The 26,913-nt window shown below is 43.4% G+C and overlaps 2 protein-coding genes and 1 long non-coding RNA gene across 11 annotated transcripts in view; 2 read left to right on the top strand and 1 right to left on the bottom strand.

Annotated features, from left to right (window-relative positions):
* The window catches only part of Spice1 (spindle and centriole associated protein 1), a 47,878-nt gene extending 33,642 nt beyond the window's left edge, over positions 1 to 14,236 (bottom strand). Inside the window, exons 1-4 of one of the 6 annotated variants that reach the window (XM_006975771.4) lie at positions 14,109 to 14,236; positions 6,298 to 6,393; positions 5,614 to 5,661; positions 3,872 to 4,015 (exon numbers count right to left, since the gene is read on the bottom strand). In XM_006975771.4, the coding sequence (XP_006975833.1) occupies positions 3,872 to 4,015; positions 5,614 to 5,661; positions 6,298 to 6,393 (288 nt within the window). In that variant the 5' untranslated portion in view covers positions 14,109 to 14,236. The other 5 variants (XM_076548876.1, XM_076548877.1, XM_076548878.1 and 2 more) reach the window with 5 other exon arrangements.
* On the top strand, positions 13,851 to 16,779 carry LOC143268122 (uncharacterized). Its single transcript, XR_013043749.1, has 3 exons — positions 13,851 to 14,807; positions 15,755 to 15,832; positions 16,626 to 16,779. It is a non-coding gene; the product is annotated as an uncharacterized LOC143268122 (long non-coding RNA).
* An 8,120-nt stretch (positions 16,780 to 24,899) lies between these two features.
* Positions 24,900 to 26,913, top strand: part of Sidt1 (SID1 transmembrane family member 1) — a 95,417-nt gene continuing 93,403 nt past the window's right edge. The window contains exon 1 of one of the 4 annotated variants that reach the window (XM_076548869.1): positions 24,900 to 25,768. In XM_076548869.1, coding sequence (XP_076404984.1) covers positions 25,547 to 25,768 — 222 coding nt within the window. In that variant the 5' untranslated portion in view covers positions 24,900 to 25,546. The remainder of the gene's footprint in view (positions 25,769 to 26,913) is intronic. The other 3 variants (XM_076548870.1, XM_006975769.4, XM_076548871.1) reach the window with 3 other exon arrangements.

The raw sequence follows: 26,913 nt of genomic DNA, 5'->3' as shown, positions 1-26,913 counted from the left end.
GAAGCGCTCTAACACTGAGTTAAAGCCCAGCCTCGACTCAACACTTCTTTCAATAATTCATCAACAAACAAGCCTACACCCCAAAACATACTCAATATTCACTGCATTATTTATAGTGACAAGGTAAGAAGCAAATTGTGAGTGGCATACACCACGATTTACCCTCAACATTGCCCTTTAATAGCAGAACTCCTAAGTTTTAGTCAAGGATGCAGCTAATTGCCCACCTCTCTTTGAATATGGGGACGGCCATGCAATAATGTTCTGGGGAACAAGACGTACTGCCAAAATCTCTGGCTGGTGTAAAAAGAGTAGCAGACACTGTTTCCACTTGCTGCTGACTCGCACACAGCTGGCAGTCGCTGGAACAGTCATCCTGTACTAAGTCATGTGCTGAAGACCTGTAGGGCCCTCTACCGCTGAGCTCTTCTTCCACAGAACAAATCTGTGTTTTAAAATACTGTATTTTGAGTCCTGTTCTTCCCAGAAGCTTAAACTGCACTCTAATAGACATCAGTGTCCACACATAAAACAATCAATCAATAAATGATGGCAAATCTATACCCAGCCTGGACATTTTTTTTAAAGGTAAATTTATTTCTACGTATTGACTTCTGAAATATACTGGTGCGTCAACAGAGATCTAGGCACCTCCTCGACCTTACAGGGGTGGCAGAAAAGTGTGTATACACTGAAAACCTGTATACACTAGCAGTGTTTGGAATGTTATTATGATACAAATTATCTTATGAACCAAATTTCCATCTTTGGTGAACTATTTTCCAAGTCCACACAATTAAGAGCTTGGGAAGTAGAACTTATGTTAGCTACCCTACATAATGGACCAGCACAGCCGTGGCTACAGCAGGCATTGGCACAGGCAGAACGTACAGGGATAATCCGACTAATCACGTTGATACCGGGTATCAGTTACGACCTCAAGTGAAGCCACTGCTCTGCCCTCTTCTGCTAACTCTCTGTCACATTTCTTGGAGCAGCTTGTTCGTGTGGCCAACGATCACTGTACTAGCTTTACTCAGTGAGCTCTGTTATCAAAAGGAAACCTCTAAGTCTCATCAAAAGCCATGGTTCTGAAGCCCTGCAGTACCAGAAAAAAAGGCTGGGAAACTGAGGAACCTGTCCACACCGAGCTTCACTAAATCTGAACGTTTGAGCTGAGTGCAGGTACAGTGCCTCCCACCCTCCTTAGGAGCACGTCAGCCACAGTGAATTCTCACGTGCAGTCAGGACCGAGAACCACCACACTACAGGTGGAGGAAGAAAGAGTTCAGAGGCCCTGTACCGGTCCTCTCCTGACTCTTCTCTCTCCCACTTCTACTATGAACAGCCAGGAGGGCTGGAGAGACAGGCTAAGAGTGCTCATGGCTCTTGGTGAGAGACCAGGCTGGAGTCCCGGCACTCACATGGTGACCCACAACTCTTTGTGACTCAGTTCTGGGGGATCTTGACCCTCTTCTGACCTCCACTGGCACCAGACACACATGCATATATGCAGGCAAACACTCACAGACAGAAAAAACAAAAATAAATCTTCAAAAAAGAAAAAAGAAAAGGAAATTAAAACTAGAGAAAGAAAACCAAAGCCCCGAGTCAGGACCACCACCACCCCCAAAGAGGTTGCTGGTTTCCAGGTCAGATCTGTGGTTTGGGGCCTTTCAGTGAGAACTGGCGCATACCAAATATGTGACGGGTCCAAGGTGACAACACGTAAAGTCGCATTCTCTGAATCACTGTTCAAGTCATGGAAACATGTATTTGGGAGATGCCGTTCTTCCTGGTGCATAAGATTTCTCAAAGCCAGTGTTCTCAACCCTTCTAAATCTACGGTCCTTTAGCATGCCATGACCTCAACCATACAATTATTCTCATTGCTACTTCATAACTGTAATTTTGCTGCTGTTATAAATTACAAATATCTGTGTTTTGTGATGGTCTTAAGTGACCTCTGTGAAAGGGTCATTTGACCCAGGGGGTTTGCGTCCCACGGGTTGAGAACCCCTGCTCTAAGAACTCTAGGGAATGTCTCCAAAGGCAGCCTGTGACTTAAAGCCACCATGAAAGGTCATGCAGAGAGCACACACTGGAAGTTTGGCCTGGTCAAAAAGCCACCCAGCACATTCCTTCCCTGTGACTTCAGCTCAAATAAAAACACTGCTCTGCTGTAGTTCTCCTTCTTCCCAGCCTGTCCTCCCTACAGATCTGATTACTTCTTCAAACATGTGGGCAGGCGAAAGGCTAAGTCAGAGGTAAACGGCTGATGACCTACATCAACAGGCACACGAAATTCTTTGATGTTATTCCACTTTTGCTAGGTAATCCTACTATACTGTTGAACTGAGCCATAATTACAGCAGTTTATGGATACAGAGTACCATTTGGCAAAGACTGTGGTAATCTCTTTAAAAGCATCATGCCAGGGCTGGAAAGATGGCTCAGTGGCTAAGAGCCCTGGCTGCTCTTCCAGAGGACTTGGGTTCAGTTTCCAGCGCCTACGTAGCAGCTCACAACTGTCTGTGACTCCAGTTCTAGGGGATCTGATACCTTCTTCCGGCCTCCACAGGTACCAGGCATGCACATGATACACAGACATACACGAAGGCAAAACATCACACACATAAAATTTTTTCAAAAAAATTTAAGTATTATGCCACACAAAATCTCATAACAGGGTGGGAGGAGGGGGGGTTGTGGATAGTATGTGGAGTGAGTAGAAATTTTCTTAATAAAGAAAAATGAAAACAAAAATCTCATAACAGCAAAGCCAAGATGATGATGATGGTAATGATATGATGATGATGACGATGATGATGATGATTATTGAGACAGGGTTTCTCTGTAAAAACAGAGAAACTGTTTGGCTATCCTGGAACTTGCTCTGTAGACCAGGCTGGCTTTGAAGTCACAGAGATCCACCTGCCTCTGCCTCCCAAGTGTGGGATTAAAGGCCTGGGCCACCACTGCCCAGCAACACAGCTGAGAACTTTAAAGATTAAAAAAAAAAAAAAAAAATCAAGCGAATGCAAGGAAAATGAAGCTACAAAATTTGTAAAAACAAATGAATAGGACTGGGAAATACTCTATTAAGTTAGGTGATCCACACCCGGATAGACAAGATCTACCTGTCCTCTCATGTGTGGGTCCTAGCTTCTAATTGTTAAGCACCTGTATTTACGTGGGAATAAGTGTATGGAGGCCAGAAAACTTTCTTCCAGGACCATGACACTGGAAAGAACGGTGAGAAGATTATATGTGATATGAAAATGAAATGAGGAATGCTGGAGGTGGAAAGTTCAGCGGGACAGGAGGAAGGGTGGGGGTGGGGGAGACGGAGTGGGAGTCAACCATCCACCACTAAGTATGACAAAGGCAGAAAGAACATGCTGCTTTGTACACTAGTTTTTTAAAGGGAGAAAGAGAAAAGGGGAAAAAGAAAATTCCTGGCCAAGAGGTACTATAATCTAAGGCTACGGAGCTAAATGAGTTGTGGAAAGAACATTTAAAGCAGCAAACGACTCCGCCCACCCTGCTGCTCTCTGTACCAGACTCCGCCCACCATCCTGCTGCTCTCTGCACCAGACTCCGCCCATCATCCTGCTGCTCTCTGCACCAGACTCCGCCCACCATCCTGCTGCTCTCTGCACCAGACTCTGCCCATCACCCTGCTGCTCTCTGCACCAGACTCCACCCATCCTGCTGCTCTCTGCACCAGACTTCACCACCCATCATCCTGCTGCTCTCTACAAAGCCCCTAAGTAGCTCACTGCATACGTTTGCAGTAAGTACTAGTCTCTCTCCAATGAAGTCAACCCAAGGGAAAAAGATCTCTACAGACAATGAATTTTTGCACTACCTCCTTCATGATAGATAATCTTCTTTTTTCAAGACTGGAAGTTTCTGGTTTCTGCTTCTTCCATTTTCTCTTCAAAGCTTTTTCTTGAAGTTCCCAGTGCACCAATGCTCTGTTCTTTGACTTGTGTATCTCATGACGGCGTACCTATACAGAAGGAGAAACTGTAAAGAAATGTTTTCAGTAACAAAAAGTTGCCTGCTCCTATGTACTAGTTCACCACTTCTTATTCCTTTCTGGTTCGCACGCGTGCATGCGTGCAGGCATGTGTTTACATTCATAGCTAAAACTTTCATAGTCACATCTACGTTTTCAAAAACGATCTAAAAGAGAAGTATCTAGAACATGGAGGTCTAGCCTAAGACACACAAAAATATTAACTTCTACTTCAGTTGTACAGACTACCAAAACCCTCCTGTTCTTCAATTCACAGGTTAAAACTCATTCAACAAATGCTAGGATATTAATTAGCAGTCAACACTGACACTTTGCACATGATGTAAAGGGTCCCAGATCCACCAAAGTCATCTTTGGCAAAGCACACCCCTTTCATGATCACTGCATTACTTCAAGTCAATGATGCACTGTTTGTATAGCTCTGAAGCGGCTTCATGTGGAAGTAAGGTCACAGATGATGTAGATATCCAGAGAAGGAGAGTTCCTGAGGCAGAGGAGGTAGGAGCCAGAGCTCCTAAAAGGTTGGAAGGGAAGAGTCCACTGGGGTGACTGAGGAATAAAAGTAGACATTTGCCTTTACAAGTACTCCAGTGCTCAGAATTGCAAATATGAACAAAACTTGGGTCATCTAAGGAAGTTTTAATCATGCAAACTACCAAAAAGATTAGCAATCAAGAATTGTGAAGATACAAATCAGAAATCACAATGACACAGTACTTTATACTCACCAGAAGAATTAAAATTTTTAAAGGTGACAATAATAGTGTGTATAAAACCAGAAGCTCCACACATTCTGGTGGAATTTAAATCATGTAAGCACTTTGGAAAACAGTTTGACAGGTATTCATAAAGTCCAGTATGAAGATGCAAGACCTAGCCATTCTGTTCCAGATATACACAACTGCCTACATATGCATGTGTTCACAGAGACTTGTACATAAATGTCCACAATGGTGTTACTCATAATAGACAAGAAGCATAAACCAGATGTACAACTAACAGAAAAATCAAATCTGAAATTTCCATTCAAAGGAACATTATTTCACAAAAGGAAGGAAAGAAGTAGCGATACATACTATAACATGGATGAATCTTTAAAACATGCTAGAAAAAGAGGCTCCATATAAGAGACCACATACTGCATCCCATACGTAAGAGAAGTCAAGGCAAGGCAAATTCAGAGAGACAGAAAGTAGATTAGTCACTGCCATGGACAGGCTAGCCAGAGCTACACAGCACACACCTGCCTTGAAAATAGCAACAACAATAATAATAAAATGCTGAAGATAATTTTAGACAGAAAAGACAACCAGAGATCTGTAGGTCAATTCTAGGTAAGTGATAAAACTGTAAACCAAAAATGTTTAGTAAAATTCTAACAGTAACTAATAAGCCTCAGTAAAATCAGAAATTTCTTAAGATACACTTTTAGTTTTTACACAGATGTGAACAGACTAAGTAAAGCTAGACAACTTCCATAAGGGATGGTGGCCTCTGTTTGGAAGGCTAGAAACCAGACACCAACTAAAACATAGAGTCCAGGACTTAACTTTCAGGGTTAAACTTACCAGATCTTCAGGAGTTGCCCGGTGAACTGTTAGATCATTCACAGTATTCTTTAAAAAAGAAAGAAAGAAAGAAAGAAAGAGAGAGAGAGAGAGAGAGAGAGAGAGAGAGAGAGAGAGAGAGAAAGAAAGAAGAAAGAAAATAAGCTTTTAAGATGTTTCCTTATAAATTATTAATAGTTACTGAGTTTTACTAGCTGAAAATTGATTCAAAGTCCTAAGACTATGAATCTTTTTTTAGGAACCAATATTGTCAATATAACATTAAAACAGATTACTTTTAAATATTCTCTAGAAAATAGCCTATTTTGAAGTGTTATACAGGAGATGAAGCACTCTACTATTTTAAAACAGGGTAGCATATATTCAAAACAAGTAAACTTAACTGAAGTAAAGTTTTTTAACAAAGAAAGTGTGGTGACTACAGCAAGCTGCAGAAGGAACCTTTTTTGAGGACATAGCTTCTATCTCACTAAAACTCTAATTCTTGGAAGGAACTAGAAGTTATTGCCCTTAATACATGTACTCTTAATGTGGAGGGACACAAATATCCTGCTCTCCCTTCCAAGACTAAGATCATGCCTAAAAACCCACCCGACCCTATTACAGCTGAGCTCCATCACACCACATGACGAAAGTCAGGACGTCCATTCCCCAGAACCCGTTACTTACTATCCCAAGACTTACATCCCATTCTTGCCTCACTGTGGCTTTCTTCTTTACTTTCAGAGTTTTTCTTCCACCTCCCCGGGGACCAAAGCGATTCACTCTGATCAGTGACATCTAGGAATGATGACATTTTTTTAAAATACGGGCAAAGAAATAATTGTGCATCATGGGGAAGGGGACATGTAGGACAAACAAAATCACTCTCAAAATATCAGAGGAAGTTAATCATGATTAAAGGAATAGGCTATCTAAATACTTGGTTTCCTCATTTCACAATTAATAGTAAAGTGAAACCAATAACCACAATGAAAAGGTTTTAAATAACAAAACTTTTTTTTGCTTAATAAGGAACTTTAGAAATATAAAAATTATGACCTAAAATAGAAAACTTCAATGGTTACATCTGTCATCAGATATAAAATTCACAATAAGTAGAGAAAATGCCAATACCTAAGTAACATGAGGAAGCAAAGCGCAGCTCTAAGCATGCTAAGACTCATCCCTACCAGGCACACATGTGTTCATCTCAGAGGGGTATAGATTTTAGAGAACGTCTGATTCCACCTCTAACAAATCTTCACACAGCACTGAATGGAGGCGATTTTGTAAATTACCAGCACTAGCCTGGCAATCAAAATCACCATGTAGGACTAAACATTATGAAAAGTTAGGGAAAAACTCACAGTGCACAGTCCTTGAAAACCAAGGTTTTTACAATCAATACATATGACTGAAAAAACAAAAATATGCATGACTTCTATTTCACAGCCTCTTTACCCACCGTGGCAATGCATTATGAAAATCTCTTACATTCTAAGAGACTGGAACTTTCACTCACAGTCAAAGTGAAAGTCACTTAAAAGATTGCTATCTTAGGGTGTACTTACCCTGATTATTTAAACTGTCTTTAAGAGAAAAATGGAACAATCAACCTTACTTGCCTGGGATTTCCCATGTAATCAACTTTTGCAACCTAAGCTAATAGCATAGCTATGATCTTAAACTATGTACTCTTCCATGCCCCTGATCCAGAACAATGCATGTGTACCCTTTGCTGAAAGCAACAAATCAGAGGTTGAAAGCAACCTTCTAAAATGAGCATCTAGGGCTGGAGAGATGGCTCAGAGGTTAAGAGCACTGCTTGTTCTTCCAAAGGTCCTGAGTTCAATTCCCAGCAACCACATGGTGGCTCACAACCATCTGTAATGAGATCTGGTGCCCTCTTCTGCCTGCAGGGATATGTGCAGGCAGAACACTGTATATATAATAAATAAATAAATCTTTAAAAAATAAAATAAAATAAAATAAAATAAAATAAATAAAATGAGCATCTACTTAGGGATACTGGCTGATAAACAACAGTGTTTGTAGTGGTTTGTTACCTAGGTCAGTTAAGATCATCTGGAGCCAGTGACATAATCCCTTGTAAAAATCTGTTAAAGATTTCTAGAAAGTGTCCTATTCTTGCCACATTTGATGTTTTCTGTGCTGCTCAGTAAATGCCTTTTGTTACAGACACAGAGACACAAGCAAGGACACAAGACACACACACAAACACAGGGACAGATTTACAAGACAGCCTTCAGCAGGCACAAATTCAGACTCATATAACTAGCAGAGGACAGAAGACCTAGGGAGCATGAGTAGAGAATTCAAATTTAGACTTGCTCTTTGTTACATGATCCCAAGGGGAAATGCTTTCTTTCCCTAATATGATTATGCATTCATTATTGGTGATTCGAAGTCCATCAAAAATGCATGTAATCCACACAACCTACCAAAATAATGACAGAACTTTGGGGCTGATCCTCGTATTTCCAAGCAGCCTTCAGTGTTTATCCTCCCCCTGCCCCGCCCCACAATGGAGATTAACCACAGGGCCTTGCACATGCTAGGTAGGTGTTCTACCCTTAAGCTACGCAACTTCCCCTCTCAGTAAGTACTTTTACTAACACAATCTACTGTAATAAAGACAGCTAAACTCCAGTGTGTCTCTAAAACAATCTCCCTTGCTCTCTATATTGTCTGTCTTTCTTACAGTTTACTCGGTAAACACGTTGTCTAATTTCAGAGCTTACAATCCAGCAAAGGAGGTGACTCACAAACCGTTAGAAAACAGTGCGCTATTTTGTCCTTTCCTGTGGTGCTGAGCTCAGAAGGATGTCCAGGCCACCATATGCCAGGCAAGTTCCCTTACACTGAGCTCTATCCCCAATCCAACAATTAGCACTTGTCTTCCCATGACTAGGCCCTTTTTATTTACCTATTTCTATTTCGAGTCTTATTGACACAAATATATTTATAACAAGAGTTTTGTAACAGTTTCATTCATGTACACAATGTAGTTGATTCTCCCACTTCCCAACTGCGCTCTCTTCTCCCCCTCCAACTGGTCCCAGGCCTCTTATAAACAACCTCCCGTCTACTTTCACATCTTTTTCTTTATATCCAGAGAAAAACATGCAATGTTTACCTTTCTGGGTCTGGTTTATTTCCACTTAACATAATTTCTAGTTCTATTTTCCTGCACATATGATTTGATCCCATTCTTTTTTGTGGCTGAATAATACTCCCTTGCATATATCTTTATCCAGTTATCTGTTGATGGGCATCTAGGCTGGATCCATAACTTGACTACTGAGAAGAGTAGCACAATGAACATGGATGCACAGCTATGCTGTGGTATCCGTGGGTCCCTTCGGTGGATGCCCAGGAGTGGTACAACTGGAACGCAAGGTGGCTCTTCCTTGTTTTTTAATTCTGAAGAATTTCCACACTGGCTATACTAATTACATTCCCAACAACAACATAAATGAGCTCCTTTCCAGCTCCTAATATCCACATTATTATTTGTTCTTGTTTTCTTGATAACAATAGCCATTCTGGTGAGATAGAATCTCAAGGTTGTTTTGATTTGCATTTCACTGATGGCTGGAGATGTTTAACCTTTTTTTAAAGAGTTCTGTGTATGTGTGTGTATGTGTGTATGTGTGTGTGTGTGTGTGTGTGTGTGTGTGTGCGCGCGCGCGCGCGCGCACGCATCCAAAAGTATGTACACCACATATGTGTGGTCCACAGAGGTGGGAAGAGGCTGTCAGAATCCCTAAAGCTGGAGTTATGGGTGATCATGAATCACCCCACATGGTGCTGGGACCCAAACTCAGTCCTCTAGAAGAACAGTACATACTCTCAATGACTGAGCCACCTCTCCAGCTCCTGGACATTTTTCTCATGTATTTATTGGTCATTTGTACTTGTTTTGAAAACTGTTCAGTTCATTTGACCAAGGGTTAGTCAATGTCTTCTTTGGGTGTTTGGATTTTTAAAGTTCTATGTTCTGGATATAAATGCCCTGTCAAAGAACTGAAATACACTAGGGAAACAGGCTTCTACCCATAGTGTAGGCTGTTTCTTCACTCTCTCAGTTCCAACTATGCAACTTTTTAGTAGGGCATAACACCATTTGTCAATTCTTTTACTGCATTTATTTGTTGATCCCTGGGGGAGAGGAAGGAGCACATGCCCCAGTACCTGGATGAGGGCCAGAGAACAACTTGCAGGCGTTGGCTTCCTCCTTCCATTATATGGGCCTCGGAGATACTCAGGTGTTAAGTCTGGCTCTAACCAGCTGAGCCATGTCATCAACCCACATTTATCAACAGTCTTATACAGAAAGTCTGCCTGTGCCTGTATCTTGTGTTTCCCTGGTTTCCTCTAGGAGGTTCATGCCTTTCATTAAGGTCTCTGATCAATTTTGAATTGAAGTTTTACAAAACGAAAAAAGGGATATGGTTTCAGTCTTCTACTTGTGAACACAATCTTCTCAGCACCATCTGTCACCAACAATTAAGTTTTATGATGGTGATGGCAATAACAACTGTAGAGGAGGTAATGAGATCATCAGTTAAGACAGCCACTTGCTATATGCTAGCAACTGCTCTAAGCTCTTTTTGTAGGTCTTAGTTTCTTTAATACAAGAGGCTCAGCCAGACAGTGGTGGTGCACACCTTTAATCCCAACACTCAAGAGGCAGAGGCAGGTAGCTTTCTGTGAGTTCGAAGCCAGTCTGGTCTACAGAACTAGTTCCAGGATAGCCTGTCTCAAAACAACAACAAAGAAACAAAACAAAACAAAAACCCCAAGAATTCCAGAAAGTGATTAATTCTTTGACTCATTTTATAGATGAGAAAACTAAGGGGCAAAGAGTTAACCAACTGTGACATTCATTGTAGTAGACATAACCAGCATTTAACCCGACATGGAACAGGCAAAAGTCTAAATGAACCACTGCAATTACAGACAGTTATTTTCCAACAGGGAGTCAAACAATTCAATTCAAAGATTATCATTTTCAATACTCCTATGAAAAAGTCAGGCTCCTACATCATGCAGGGTATAAAAATTAGCTTAAAATTAGTCACATATTAAAATGTTAGAGCTAACATTATAGACCTCTTAGAAGAAAACATGAGTATAAATACTGTGAACCTCAGATCAAGCAACAGTTGCTGGCATATAAAGCCAAAAGCACAAGAAACCAAGATGTGGGGAGGATGGTGTGGCTCGTCAAAAGTTTTAAACACTGTACTCAAAGGCACAATCAATAAAATGAGAAGATAACTAATGCAGTGGCAAAAGGTACTTGCAAATTGTATCTAGACTATATAAAGAAACTTCAAAACTGGACTATTCAAACAATCCAGTTTAAAAATGAGCACAGTCTTGAGTAGACATCTGTAAGATATTGCAGGTGGTCAATAAGCACATAGGAAGTTCATCCAGATAGGGAAGTTCATCCAGATGGCTCAGTGGTTAAGAATCCTTGTTGCTCTTCCAGAGAATAGTAGTTCAATTCCCACCACCTACATGACAGCTCACAACCACCTGTAATTCCAGTTCCAGGGCATCTAACTCCATCTCCTAACCTCCAAAGGCACTAGGCAGCATGTGGTGCACATACAGACATGCAGGCAAGACATTCACACATAAAATACGAGAGACCTTTAAAAGGAAAAAAGATCAATATAATGAAATACGACCCAAAAATCACTCTAGGGTGATTTAAAAAAAATAAAAATAAAAAAGGAACAGACCAGTATTGACAAAACTATGGAGAAACTGGAATCTTCATGTACTTGTTGATCAGAATGTAATTTATATAAACACTCTGGAAAACCAGTGAGAAGTTACTCAAAAAAACACCATTACCACATGACCTAGCAATTCTCCTACATAAACACTCAAGAGATTAAGAACATTAGTCTACAGAAAAACTTTGTAAGTGAATGTCCATAACAACATTATATTTAGTAGAAAGAAGTGGAAACATCTCAAAATGCCCACTAACTGATGAGTGTATAAATATATGTGATGTAGCTATACAATGGGATAATATTTGGCAATAAGGAATGAAGTACTGATATATGCTACAGTGTGGGTAAAGTTTAAGTATATTAACTATGAGAAAAATAAGCACAGAAGCCACGTATCACATGATACCATTTCATCTACGTCCACAATAGACATATACACAGAAATATGTATGCTAGTGTTCCTGGGAGAAGAGAGGAAGTATAGTTTGTTTCTCTTCTGGGCTGGTGGGGGAGGGGGAATGAAAATGTTCTGGAATTAGCAGATGATGGCTCTACAACTGTGAATGAGCTTATCTAAAGGATGGATTTTATGGCACATGAATTATATCTCAAAGCCGTTGTATTTTAAAATATAGAAAATACAATACTGTTCAAAGGAAGGAAGTCTGGTATATTTTAACCACTCACAGATCTTCCATATACTATGCAGAAACACAAAGTGGAGGAAATCTGTGGACAAATTATACATCCCTAAAAATTATTTTAAGAAAATTCCATAACGGGGGAAAAAAAGTTAAATGTAGGGCTGAGAAGATGGGTCAGTAGGTGAAGTTCTTGCCTTAAAAGCACAGATCCTGAGTTCAAACCCTCGGTACCCAAATAAACACCAGGAAGGCATGGCCGCCTGTCTTAGGGCACAGGAGGAAGACATAGGCAATCCCCAAACTGGCTAGCTACATTACCAAATCAGCAAATCCTAGATTCAAGCAAAAGAACCTACTTCATTATATAAGGCAAAGAAAAATGGACAAAGACATCAACCGATATCAACCTCTGACCTCCATACACATATATACACTTCCATATATAGCATACACATTTGCCATAAAAGTTCACTGTGAAAAGGTGATATACAGGTGAAAAGGTGATATACTGCATGCATGGCCTCACTGATGTTAATCCACATGCACCATTAATGAAGAGCCTCCACCACTAATCCCACAACTCCATGAGACATAACATTATCTTGAAAGACAACACGGTACAGTGGCTGAGAGTACAGCCTGGAATCAGACTGTATGGATTCACCCTTCAGCCTTACCACTGACTCTAAAATGAACTGTAAGCTGCTTGGAACCCCCTGCCTGACACATACTAAGTCTCATCGAACTGTTGATGACATCAGTGACAATTATTAATTTTCTCAAATGAGCTAACTAAGGCTTAGAGAATGTAATCACATTGCTTAAAGTAACGAAAATAATAATGAAGAGAGCAGAGAAGAGAGCTGGGAAACCACTAAAAATAGATTAACTCTGCTTGGTTCAGAACATGCGACTGTCTAAAAGGGAGGGAACTTTTATTTCAAATTATATTTAAAATATACATTTATTCCTAAGCTCAAACTGTCTACTCTTCCTCCATCTCTACTAAGAACGATTTTGTTATTAATCTTCCTGCAAGGTTTCTTCTTCACTCATCCATCCACTCAACTCATCGAATAACTCTGAAAGTGCCTGCTAAGAGCCAGGCACCAAATAAAACAAAAGAGAAAAACAGCCTATACCCTCATAGAGGTGGGTTTCTCAAAGGACCGTTTAAAAATCGAAGAGGCAGGCCCGGAAAGTCGATTCTTTATGTCAAGGAAGTAACTAACCTACAATACACATGAAGGAAAGCTACCTCCTCTCCTCAATTCACTCCGCAAAGTTGGGGCTGAAGATTAAGCATGAATAAAAGAGGAGTGCAAAGAAAATGCTCTGTGCAAGGGAGAGAGCGCATTTGCAGAACTTGTGTTCAGTCTGAATAGCAACGACTTGAAAGAGTCGAGGAAGAAAGCTGAGGGCCACAGCAATGTGAGCGCTATACAAGACCACAAGAAGCCCTTGCAGGCTTTTAAGGGGGGAATTCTACCAGATTTACTTTAACTAGTATGAACACAAACTGAAGGGCTACAAGAACCCTGTCCTGCCATCAATCTTACCCAGCTACAGGGATCCAGATCTCATTTTCCTTCCTCCTAAGATTTTAATGGAGAAGAATTCAACCTTAAGGCCTGCATTCGTGTGGCCCGACTGACTTTTCTTTCCAGTTTTCCCTCCCGACCTTTCTCATGCAATGCCCAAGCACCGTTTGGAACAACTTCATACTTTTGACTCCCGATCCCAAGCCTGCCCGAAACTCTCAAGCGGCCCTAACCGCGCTCAACTTCAAGGACACGCCCTGTCCCCACACCCCGAGTACTTTGCCACGCCTTTGCTGGACAATAAACACCCGGAACACCGGGGCAGCCGAGGGGTTTCTACCGCCAGCCGGGCGCCTGGACGAGTGGCGCATGCGCACGGTCGGGCGTCCCGCAGAGGGAGCCGCAGGCACTACCCGGAAACGCACTCCGGGCTCAGCGAGGAGAGCAGCTGTGCGGCCCCGAGCGGAGGGGTCGCCCGCCCGGGCGCCGGCCGCATCTCCCCGCCTAATGCGCGGGCGTCAGGCCTGCCGCCCCCGCTACACCCAACCTGCCTTGCCGCTGGCCGACTGCCGCCTCCACCCCGGCTAAAACTTCAGCCTCCAGAACCGCAGAGCCCGCCACCGGGGAACGCGGAAAGTGGCTTCCGGGATGTTGCCAGGGTTACCAGAGCCCCGCCCCCACGCCTTTGCGTACATCCGGCGAGCCCCTCGGACGCGTCCCAGAACCCGCGCCCGGTGGATGGCTGGGGCCGTGTTTTCTCTGGTTCTGTTTCCATCCAGAGAGCGCACTGCAGAGGGCTGAAGGGCGCGCTCGTCATAAGCCTCGAGAAGTCTCCAAAAGAAACTTTTCTCTGCACGCCAGGCTCCGCATATCGCACTTATTTGCCTTCACTTTTGTTCACTTGCTTAAAAATATTTCTTACCACCTACCTGTGTGTCAAACACGCTAGGTTCACTAGGAACTAAAAACAGACCCTGCCCTCAAGAAGTTTACAGCACCCTAGCAGAAAGCTATTGGTGACAGAAACGGGCACGGTGAAAATAGTGGCAGATCTTAGAAAGAATCGTACAAGCTTGAGAGTGCCGTTACAGGAATGTTTTGATTTCTCGGGAAAGCTGAAATTCAAGGAGGGGCAGACCATCAAAAGCATTTCTACAGAGGGAATTGCCTGCGCAAGGATGTATGTCAAATGGCAGCGGATGAGTAGAAGTTGAGAGAAATTTGGTGGTTGTGCTTGGATTGGAGCCAAGGTGTGCATAACTTCGCTGATCATGTTAAGGACATTACAGTGAACTTCTTATTCTTGATAACTTCCTTTGTAGCCCCTGGCCTTCTATTGTAAAGAAAGAGCTACACATGGATCAACAGATATATATTCAGAGTCATCTAGGTGCAAGGAACTGCCTTCTGGGAGTCTCCACTGATTTGATGCGGATGTGTTAAGTCATCTGGCAAGTTTCCAGCACCCACTTTCCTAAGTGTTGCAGCTGCACATGTAAGACAAACGCCCATGCTGACTTTAAATTCGTGCCCAATAATCTTAGGTAGGCCCCTACAGGTGATTGGACGTTTTGTTACTGGTCCCTGCTCCATTGATTCTCTCAATCCCCTAGGTGACAGTGGTATAATTTCTTATTTAGCTCCTTCTCTAACTTCATGCCAGACTATTGCCTTACTTGTTATTTCATTGATAACACTGAACTCATTTTAAGAAAACCTCTATCAGCTTCCATCACGGCTTCAGTCCTCTGATCGACATATTTACCTACAGATGTCTTTTCCTTCAGCTTCGGAAGCTCAGTGAAACATAAGCGCGCGCGCACACACGAAAACTACAGAGTTCATAATAATCAAATTGATCAAAAGTGGTGATACAGAAAAAAATCTAGAAATTAGACGTGTACAAGAACAAAAGTTAAAATAATAACAATTTCTTTTTAGAAACAAAACTAGACAGGACAATAACATATATGTTGTTCCATTTATTTCTGCCTTAGTTTTAATATATATATATATACATATATATATAGTCTTTGTTTATGTATTTTATACATATTAAAGAAAAATACATCTTCTTTAGAAAAATAAAAAACTGATTATGAAATTCTTATGAAAATATGGAAAGACCTGGTTTGGACTGCAACCTCTTAAAAGTGAGCCAAGTAAATCTTTTCTTCATTTTAACTGTTTCTCTCAGGTATATCACAGCAACAAACAGTCTGAAAAAAGAAGATCCCTATTAGTCTTCTTCTGCAGATGGCAAATGACCGTGTCTGTAAGTCCCTATCATCTCATTAATAGAACTGGAATAATCTACTGGCTTTTTTCCTGGGGGTCCAGGAACAGATTACATAGCCTACAGATAGTAAGATTGATGGTAGTGACCTTCCTGCTTGGGATAATATTGATAACCGAGATAGAACAGTACATTTTAGTTTGACAGTTATAGTAATAACCGGTTATAGTAGGTGAAAGTAGAGTGCCAATTACAATAACCAATGGCTTGCAATAAGTGATAAGAATGGACCTCACTGAGCTGGCTACAAACAAAGCAGGTAGTAGACCCTGTCTTTGTCCACCATCTTGACTAGAAACTGTCCATCAAGATAGCTGCTTGTTTGAAGGATTTTAGCCTATTTTCAACAATAGGCTGCTACTTGAGAGAATTTTCATGGTGAAGTCTTCTCTTGAAGCAACTCTCCAGTAGTGTGGAATTTCAGATTTCTTTCCTTTAGTGGTTATGTAGGCTAAATCTGAGTGTCACCCAAACGTCTAGTGTTTAACAGTTGATTGATCTTCAGGGTGGTAGAACCTTTAGTAGTTGGGCATGCTTGTGCACAATTTTAACCCCAGCACTTGGGAGACAGAGCAGATCTCTGTGAGTTCAAGGCCAACCTGGTCTACATAGTGAGTTTGTGGACAGCTAGAGCTACAAAGTGAGACCCTCTCTCAAAAAAAGAACAAAAAAGAAGTTCTAGGGTCACTAAGAACATACCCTTGAGGGTATTGTGATGTTTAACATCTTTTTTTCTTCCTGGTCACAAGGTATGCTGTTCTCTTTGCTGCAGGTATAACCATCCACTATGGCCACCAAATTCCCAAAACAATGAATCTGCCAGATCTTGAACTGGAGCCTCTAAAACCATGAGCAAAAACCAATATGTGTATGTTACCACAGGTATTTCATTAAAGAAAAAGCTAATTGCAGTTGTGAAACATAAAGTGAACGATGGCTTTCTGGAGTTTCACTGCTACATTTCTTGATGATTGTACCTAGTAAGAGTCCTTCTGTGGGAGCCCGTTCTGGGGTTCCTCGTGGCTTTACCCAGCAGGTCCGAATAGAGGATGATCAGGACCACGGGCCTGAGTGCAGGTGTCTGAGATGGCCTGCACTTGGCTGTGCTGGGGGAGGAGGTCTTTTGCTCCACCCCCTTGGCGTCTCTATAAAAACCCTGGGCCAGAGACAGTCGGGGCCCGTTGGAATAGGTTCCAGGCCCTCTCGAGGCTATCCTTTATTTTCTATCTGTTTATCTCCGCAAGATTCTCCGCTATAAATCCTTCTATCTAATATTTCCTGCTGATCGCACTCAAGAAAACTCTGGGGAACTGTGGGGGTGGTGGGTAAACGCCCCACATCCTTCCAATGAGCCACAAGAGCAGTTTGGGATGTTGTGTTTTGTTTGTTCATTTGCTTTGTTGTTTTAAACTGGGCATTGTTATGGGACACCGCCAAGACAAGGAAGATATAAGATACCATTAAGCCACTAGCCACGTGGCAAAGTATAGATTAATAGAAATGGACTGATATAAGAGTAAGAGCTAGACAATGATAGGCCTGAGCTAATGGCCAAGCAGTTTAAATAATATAAGTGTCTGTATGTTTATTTTATAAGTGGGCTAAGGGACTGCAGGGGCTTGGCAGAACCTGAAGAGAAAACTCTAGCTACAGGGCATAGCTTACCAATTTTCTTTTTCTTGCTTACTTTTATTGATTCTTTGTAGATTTCTCATCATGCATTCTGATCCCATTTATCTTTCCGTCTCCTTACATTTGCCCTCTGCCCTTGCAACCTCCCCCTGCCCAAATCAAAATCAAATTTAAGAGAAAAGCCAAAACCAAACCAAACAAAAACAAAAATAAAATTTAAAAAAGAAGAATCTGGTCGTGGAGGTTGTAATGTGGGCCATGGAGTCCTTTCATCTTTACTTGCAAGTTTTCAGTGCCTTGACTCATTGGTCTGGCTCGAGGCTTCTGGTTTCTGCTGTACCACCAGTAGTGGTCCCTCACTGGGGCTCCTCTTGGATGTCCTGTTGTTGTCCTGTGTCATGGAGATCCTGCTGTTTTGGATTTGTAGGTCTTGCATAAGCTGATGACTTATGCCAAGCAAGTTTACTAAGAAATACAGCATCTTATATCGTATTTGCAAGGCAAGGGAAATGGCCAACATTAGCAGAGAGCGACATCAGATAATGTTGGCAAAGAGATCACAGGGTACTTCAAACACAGCTGCCTAAGGGCTGATAACCATTGCCTGGGGGAAGATTCAGGTCCTCAGAAACTGCCACCTTGACTCCTTTGAGGCACTGGCCCTAGATCCTAGATGGTCCTTGCCAAGTCAACTCCTGCACAAGGACACAGATCTAAAGTTCCCTTTGTCCTTTCATTAGGGCCTTAGAGAAAATCGTATGCTGGTCTGGTTTCCCATGTACTCCAGTTTTTCCCATATCAGTGTAATTTTTAGCCTCTAGAGAGTCAGGCAGTGTCAAGATCTTTATCTAGAGTATGCATCAAATATGGGTAGAAAGGGGCTGGAGACATGGTGCAGAGTTAAGAGCACTGGCTGCTCTTCCAGAGGATCTGGGTTTGATTTCCAACACCCACACGGTGGCCCACAGCTATATGTAACTCCAGTCCTAGGGAATCTGATACTCTCTGGCCCCCATTGGCACCAGGCACATATGTGGTGCACAGACACACATTCAGATAAAATATCTATACACATAAAATAATACAACTCTGTGTGTGTGTGTGTGTGTGTGTGTGTGTGTGTGTGTGTGTGTAGGAAGCAAGTATGCACAGAGTGCAGAAGAAAAACTGTTATAGAAAGAATGCTCTGAAACCTTTACAAAGGGGCCCCTGGTATATGTGTAATACTGTAATTCCATCTGCAAAGCCTAACTCTCTGTGTGTAAAATTTACAGACATGAGATTACAGAGCCATTAGGAATGCTTTCCAGCGAAGAGCACAAAGTTTTCAAGCTGAGATATAATAAAGATTTGTGGTTATTTGAAACAGTTATCCCCTTTGGGCTCTAACTAGCCCAAGGAAAAAGCAGAATGAGCATGGGAATGTTTAATGTAGAAAGAGTAGGGCTGTTAGAGGCACTTTATAAAATACTCCAAGAATATAAATGTATTTTAATTCTATCTAGTTCCTTGGTTTGATTCTTTGCTCAAATAATTCTTTAAATTATTTTTTAGAGTTTTTGCTTTATTTGTTAATTTTATGCATATGTGTTTTGCCTGGATGTATTTCTCTGTACCAGGTGCATGCCTGGTGCCTGAAGCAGCCAGAAGAGAGTGTCAGATCCCCTGGAATTGGAGTTATAGACATTGTTAAGATGCCACGTGACTATTGGGAATTGAACCTGAGTCCTCTGAAGAACAGCCAGTGTGAGTGCATCTCTCCAGCCCCAGTTCTTTTATCTTTATTTTATGTGTGTATGTGGTTTTGCTTCTATGTATGTATTTGTACAGTATGTGTGCCTGGTGCCCACAGAGGTCGGAAGAGAGCATCAAATCCCCTGGAACTAGAGTTACAGATGGTTGTGGGCCACCCACCATGTGGATGCTGGGGACAGAACCAGTATCCTCTGCAAGAGCAGCAAGTGCTCTCAACCACTGAACTGTCTCTTAATCCTAAATCCAAATAATTCTTAGTGGAAATGTGTACAGCATGTCTTTGCTTAGACTTTAGGCAATTTTTGTTTTTGTATGTTTTATTTGACTTAATTTTGGTTGAACCATGGAAAGAAAAATCCTGTAGATTCCTCTCTGGATCAGTCCAATAAACTCTTGCCACCCAGAATTAGTATCTGGGGTTCTAAGCAACACAATGTACAAGTTGATAAAGGTCAGCGTCTTAGTTTCTTTCCCTGTTACTGTCATAAAATACTCAGAGGAAAGCAATTTAAGGGAGAAAGGGCTTATTCTGGCTCACAGTTCAAAGGCGCAGTCCATCAGGGCAGTCAAGGCAGCAGATGCTTGAAGCAGCTGGTCACACCACATTCACAATCAGTAAACAGGCAAAGATGAATGCATGCTAGTGCTCAGCACTCTCTTTCCTTCAAACATTTCAGAACTCACATTCAGAGAACGGTCTTGCACACCCTAAAGATCTCATAGTCAATTAATGTAATCAAGATAATTCCCCACAGGCATGCACCGTGGCCATTCTCTTTGGTGACCCTAATTCGAGTTAACAATTAGCACAAACCATCACACAGAGATGCTCCCAGGTCAAAGAATTTCAAGTTTTTCTAGGCATACTTGTTTGTCTGTTGGGGGGCTTTGGGAGCTCTTTAATTACAACTCTGAATTGACCTTGGGTCCGGGGTTTAAATTCTACAGGTGCCAGTATGCCTGACTTATGAAAGCAATGGCTTCTCCGAAGCAGACGACATTTACCATCTTAAGAGAGTTGTCGGGAAAGGCAAGAAGTCTGGAGATGGGGGAGAAAAGAAATGAAGGAGGGAAGAACATAACCAAAAAGATAAAGGGAGGAAGGAAGACATGGATGTGGAGTCAAGTGGAGAACAAGAGGGGTGGAATTGACTGTGCCATGGCTCTACTTCGGTGTTAACTGGTAAGCATTTTTGGATCCCTGGTAATAGGTTTCTCTGCAGACACAATAAGCCAGATCAAACTGAATCAAGAAGACCAGGTTTAAAGATCAAAAGCGCCCCTGAATGACTCTCAAGCCCCCCAGAAGTGAGGCGGGGGAGGGAGGAGGAGAAATCACATGGTAGGTCTAGAGAAGAGAGCTTGAAAACCCTGTAAGCGCAGTCTTGAGCATCTCCAAGGGAGGAGATGCCGCTTGGAGGGCTTTCTGAGAGGGGAGGGTTTGGAATGGGGGGGGGAGTGAGGCTGAGGCGGAGCTTCCAACTGAACATTAATTTGGTCAGGCTGATCATTGGCTATTTATCTATCCAAAGAATCTTTTAGTGAAGCAATTTGTGTATAGGGTTTTCACCTGGAGGCCTCTCTGTTGGATGGTCTCAGATATGACAGAGGACACTGAGACAGAGATTGTTCATTGAGACCACAAGATGTATTCAATAGCATGAACAGATAGATAATTCAACAGCATGTTGGGGGCTCTGAGCACCAGAGACAGTGTGGTGGGGACTCTGAAAAGAAGAACGCAGGACCCGTGGGACAGAAGTGGGAATCTTTTCTTGTATCTAGCTGAGGATGGGGGTATTTCACAACACAAACCTGTATCCAAGTTCTCTGATTCCCAAAGAAGGAGACCGGGAAGGCGGTGGGGACCTATACCCCCTCTTTGATGTAAACACACTTTCCAGGTAAGAGGCCATGGATTCTGGAAGTCTGTTAGCTGGGGGCTGTGGACAGTGTCCTGGCAGGTGCCTGTTAGTACCTACAAAAGAGGAAGAACAGCTTCAAAGTGTTGTAGAACAGCATTTTAAGGTGGTTACTTTTGTTTATGTTGCATTTGTTTAACGCTGTGAAGCTGTGTTACTGTGCCTGTCTAAAACACCTGATGGTCCAATAAAGAGCTGTGAGGCAGGAGAGAGAAATAGGCAGGGCTGGCAGGCAGAGAGGATAAATAAAAGGAGAAATCTGGAAGAAGGAGGAGCAAGAGAGAGGAAGGAGCCAGAGAAGGAGGAGGACTCCAAGGGCCAGCCACCCAACTACACAGCAAGCCACAGAGTAAGAGTAAGATTTATAGAAGTAAGAGAATGGGAAAAGCCCAGAGGCAAAAGGTAGACAGGATAATTTAAAGTTAAGGGAAGCTGGCTAGAAACAAGCCAAGCTAAGGCCAGACATTTATAAGTAAGAATAAGCTTCTGTGTGTGATTTCTTTGGGAGCTAGAGTGACAGGCCCCCCAAAAGAGCAAAAGAGCAAAAACAACCAACAACAGCAAAGCACTGTGGTTTGAGCAGCTGCTGGATTCTCACATGACCCTTACATATATGCTAATCAAAAATGTTCCCCACAGGGTCTGACAGATTATATTCCATTTATTTTCTAAGGTGCCTCTCAAACAATTTTGTTGAAGTACAATATTCCCTAGGGTGGTCACTGAAGACCCAAATCATATTTAATAAATTTGTGCCATTTAGCAAGGTAGTCACGAGGATTCGGATTGTATTGAGTGTGCACATAAGAAGGAGGAAAACCAGACTTGGATGGTGTTATAAGAGCCGGCAGAAGGTGGCCGAAAGGAAAGCTTGGGGTGGGGGAATGGCTTGGCTGTTAAGATCTCCTGCTGATCTTATGGAGACCTGGATTCCATTCCCAGCAACCACTTGGTGACTCACAACCAACCAACTCCAGTTCCAGGGCATCTGGTGCCTTCTTCTGACCTCCATGGGCACCAGACACAGATGTGGTACACACACATACACACAGTCAAAACACTCATACACCTAAGATAAATCCTATAACCCTTTCTAAAAAGTGATTTGTGCGTGCTCTAGCCCTGACTGGGTGCTTAGCTGCTTCCTCGCGAAGCCCAGAAATCTGTGCTTCCCAGGCAGGTAGACTACCAGAGAGAATGCTCTGTGGCTCGAAATCAAATTCCAGATGGAAGGGTGACTTTATCTGGTTTGTCCAAATGATTATCTGGAGTGGCAACCATGCTGATCTGTGAAGGCCACTCAAGCGAAGGGCTTGCGGGGCCCACATCTGCGCTCTACTCCACGACAACACTTTTAGACATCACATCCCAGAACAGAAGCCAAACAAAGAACAAAAGAGGAAAAGAAACGATCGGTATGACTCTCACAAAGACACTAAACAATGGGAACTGGTAACGAAGCCTAGGTACACTGATAGCCAAATAACTCAAAGACAAATACAGCAGAGCTCAGGAGTAACGCTGACCTCGCACACCTCAGTGCAGACACAGAAAGTTGTGAGCAGTACCGAGGGGCTTTGGGAGACTGTTCCTGGTAGATGACTTAGAGCCCCCGGTGATGGACGGTACAAATTATATTTCTGTGAGATCTTCAGAAAGGCATGGGAATAAATAAATTTTGTTTTCACACATGAAAACAGAACTTATCCAAGCTTGCTACACCAAGGGATTCATCTACCAAAAATGAAGGCAAGGGCTTAAAGGCAGGGAGGGACATGAGAAAGTTTTATGGTGAAAATAAAGGAAGGCTTTGGACAGTCTCTGATTGGATCCTAGTACAGAGACACCGAGAGCAGGCTAGCATCAGTGCACAGCATGTTGGGGAGCTTACCTGGCCTCCTCTGATCGGCCTATGTTGAAATCAGGACAAAAGCCAACTGACTCACTGTACCAGTGCCTAGCGTCTGCACCACTTGCTGCCAAGGTTATGGTTTGGCGTTCTGGGCTGTTGGCTGTTCAGAGGACAGGCTGGCTTCCCGAGTTGACTGCTAAAGCAGGTGCTCGCCAGGTTTCATTGCCCATGGCTGTTTGTGTATTCCGTCTTCACCGTGAGGCATTGGTAATAGGAAAAGTGATGGGGCTGGAGAGATGGCTCAGAAGTTGAGAGCACGGACTACTGTCCCAGAGGACCTGGGTTCGAGTCCCAGCACCCACATGGCAGCTCATAACTGTCTAGAACTCCACTCTCAGGGGATCAAGCACCAGGAAAGCATATGGTGCGCAGACATACATGCAGGCAAAGCACCCATACACGGAAAGGTAAATAAATAAACATTGTAAACGACTGCCTGCTAGGATACATTTTGTAGCTACTGAGCTGGCCCTCGTACAATAATATTCACAGAATGATATTTGCGCATAAACCTTTCAATTTTTAAATATGCGGTAGTTAAGTGCATTCTTTCCCCTTATCCTTATGACAACTTGTGATTCTGAGATGATGATTAGCTAGCTGACTCAGCAGATTAAGGCTAGACTCCGGATTAATCATAGTACAGAATCATATGTCATCTACAATTCCATTTTCTAGTATACCGACCACCTAAATTAATTTGAAATAAATACTCTTTTTTGTTTGTTTGTTTGTTTGTTTGTTGTTTATTTGAGACAGGGTTTCTCTGTGTTGTTTTGGTGCCTGTCCTGGGTCTCGCTCTGTAGACCAGTCTGGCCTCAAACTCACAGAGATCCGCCTGGCTCTGCCTCCCGAGTGCTGGGATTAAAGGCATGCGCCACCACCGCCCGGCTCAAATAAATACTTCTTATTTAGTACTACTTTTATATGGTGATCAAAAGACCTTTTCAATTACATCTAATCATATAGCTGTTCTCCATGGATCAAAGCCAAATTCTAGATGGGTAAAACTTTGAAGGATCCTACAAACGGTCATAACTCCCTTTACATACCTGCAAAGCCATCATGTGGAAGAATTAGCTTTATTCCTGCGGCTCTAGAGGGCAGAAGTGCAAGTGAGTGAAGGAAGCTGAAAGTATGAATTATCTTTCTAATAAGGAGATGCTAGACCGTGAGAGAACATGCTGCCCTGTGAAGGAGCAGGCTCCCAGATCCCATCAAGTTTGAGACGGACTCTTCCTCTCAAAGCCAGCTTGAACTGGCTACTGCAGCGAACCTCCAAGGCGTTCAGAAATTCCAAGTTATTAAATTTTATTAAACTTTGCAAAAATGACAAAAAAAACATTTCCAATGCTGCAGTTTAAAGGCACCCCAATTCTGGCTTACTGTATCGTGTTTCTCAAAACACTCAGGCTTAGGGGGTGGGGTGACCCACCACTGTAATCACAGCACTTGGAAGGTTGAGGAAGAAAGATCCCGAGTTCAAGACCAGCCTGGACTAGACAGTAAGACCCTACCTCAAAAAAAAATTAAATTAAAATGAACAAAAACGCAACTTAGAATCCTGAAAATTCTTTCAGAATCTGAAAGAAAACAGCCCAGAACGCCAAAGAAAACATTGTGCCAAATTAAAGGGCACAAAAGGCTTGGGTGGAAAGAAATGCTGTCTGCCTAAATCTGGCCACTAAATCCTCACTGATCACTTCCGGAAGCAGTCTCCTGGCCGAGCTGGGGACTGTTCTCTTGACCGTATCTATTTTTTTTTTTTGTAGCTGTGTATATTTACATACATGCACATATGGCAAGGGAGAGATGACGCGAGTCTCTCCGTGGAGAGCAAGAGAAATAAGGAAATAAGCCAGGTGTCTGAGCAGGGCTTCTGTGAGAGCAGGGCGGATAGCCAGTGAGCGAGCGACATTTCACACCTGCAGGAGTCCTGCAGGTAGCAAGGCTAACATAACAGCGAACTGGTGCACCCTCTTGAGAGGCGACGCGCTGGCTTTCTATTCGCTTGCCCGCGGCTAGAGTGCACGTTCATTTATTTTGCACCTGATTTCCTCCTTGATGGCTGGTCACATAGGTTCTTCTGGACTAGCCGCTACTTCGCTGAGGGGTTTGTTGTTGTTCTGAGGTCGGGAGGGAAGAGATCAGTGAAAATTCTCTCTGGGTGCGTGGAAGGTTCTCAGCGATGAGAAAGGGAAGACTTAAAAGCCGAAGGGGAAAGCAGCCTTCCCTGGCCCCCCACGTCTCGCGCTCCCCCTACTCCATACGCGTGACCTCCTTTGGAGACCCCAGGTGGCACATCAGTATTTGATCTGCTCCTCTCCAGCCTGCTGCGGGCGTTCGGCCACACACCACCCAGCTGCTGAAGCCGGCGCCCAGCCCCGCAGGCGGCTTGGGAAGGACCATCTCCGTGCTCGCCCCCACCTCGGGCTGCTTGTGTCTCGGGGCCCCCGGGGCGCGGCGCCCACCATGCTCGGCTGCCCGAGGCTGGCGCTGTTTTGCGCGCTGCCCTGGCTCCTGCGGGCGGCGGTCCCCGGCCACCCCGCCGAGCCCCGAGCCCAGTCCGCAGAGCTGCTCCGCGATCCCCGCGACCCCGCCAGGGGCGCCGATTTCGATCACGTCTACAGCGGGGTGGTGAATCTCAGCACCGAGAACATCTACTCCTTCAACCACACCAGCCACCCTGGTCAGGTAAGAAGCTCGCTCCCACGGCTGACTCCAACTTCCGAGATCGCCGAGCCCCCTCGGTATCTGCGGCTGCACTCGGAATGGACCAAGGGAGACTTCAGGGACCAGGAAACCCTCTCTCTCTCTCTGCCTCTCTCCTGCGAGGCAATCGCTGCCCTGCTCCAGCCTCGGCACGGGCTTTGGTCACCTCTCGGTGTCACCTCCCTCCCACCCCAGCCTGATCGCTGCCATTCCTGGGCTTTGCAGAGAGAGGCTCTGGGACCCGCATCCTCTGCGGATCCTGGCTCAGGCTGGGCCTTTCTCCAGGATGTCTGGGTGGCTATGTTCGCCGGAGGGCGGGGGAGGACAAACCTGTTCCTAATCCAGTGCGGACCCTTCAGTCTTATGGCATAAGGGAAGGTAGAGGTGTTCGGAACCTAAAATGGAAAGCGTGTGAGAGTGGACAGGTCTCTTGCGTTCTGTTACCATTGCCACGCTGTGTGCTTGGTTTTTTGATTTTTTTATTTCATTTTATTTTTATTTTTTAAAGCCGAGTCAAAGACGTTGTAACTGTGATGCTCAGGTGATCTGTCCAGGCTTTGATTATAAATACGGGTGAAAATTTGTGCGAAAGTTCTAGATCTGTTTGACAAGAGTTACGGTGAGGCAAGGAGGGAAGAGAATTATTTCAACAACCATGCCTCTGACTTATCTGATTATATAATGTAAGACAATGCACATAATTCACATTTTCCTTAGAAGAAGATACCTTTAGGAGGGGTGGCTGTCCGGTGTACCTCCTTCAATTTTCTACCCGTATAAAAGCGTTTACACACACCTCACCATGGCAGCATTCTCGGCCCCCTTGGGGGCACTTCAGAACCAGATGATTGGAATACCTCTATGCCTTTCCATCCCTGAGTCTCATTCAGGGTCATTGATCTGAGAAATTCAGTGAATTGTGTATTGAGAAAATGTCCCAAGTTCCCCATCTCCTACCTGGCACCAAATCTTATGGCATTTTCTCCAAGGCAGCAGAGACCTCGCCCTGCCCAACTCCTGTAACCCTAAGGCTGTGCCCTGTAACAGTGGACAGTACTGTGTGCAAACACATTTAATTGCATACCCCACACAAGGGACTCCTGCCAGCCCAGTGTGGGATGCTCACC

This window comes from Peromyscus maniculatus, chromosome 12 (assembly GCF_049852395.1).
Source record: "Peromyscus maniculatus bairdii isolate BWxNUB_F1_BW_parent chromosome 12, HU_Pman_BW_mat_3.1, whole genome shotgun sequence".
Classification (NCBI taxonomy): Eukaryota; Metazoa; Chordata; class Mammalia; order Rodentia; family Cricetidae; genus Peromyscus; species Peromyscus maniculatus.
This window is presented reverse-complemented; position numbering and strand designations above follow the sequence as displayed.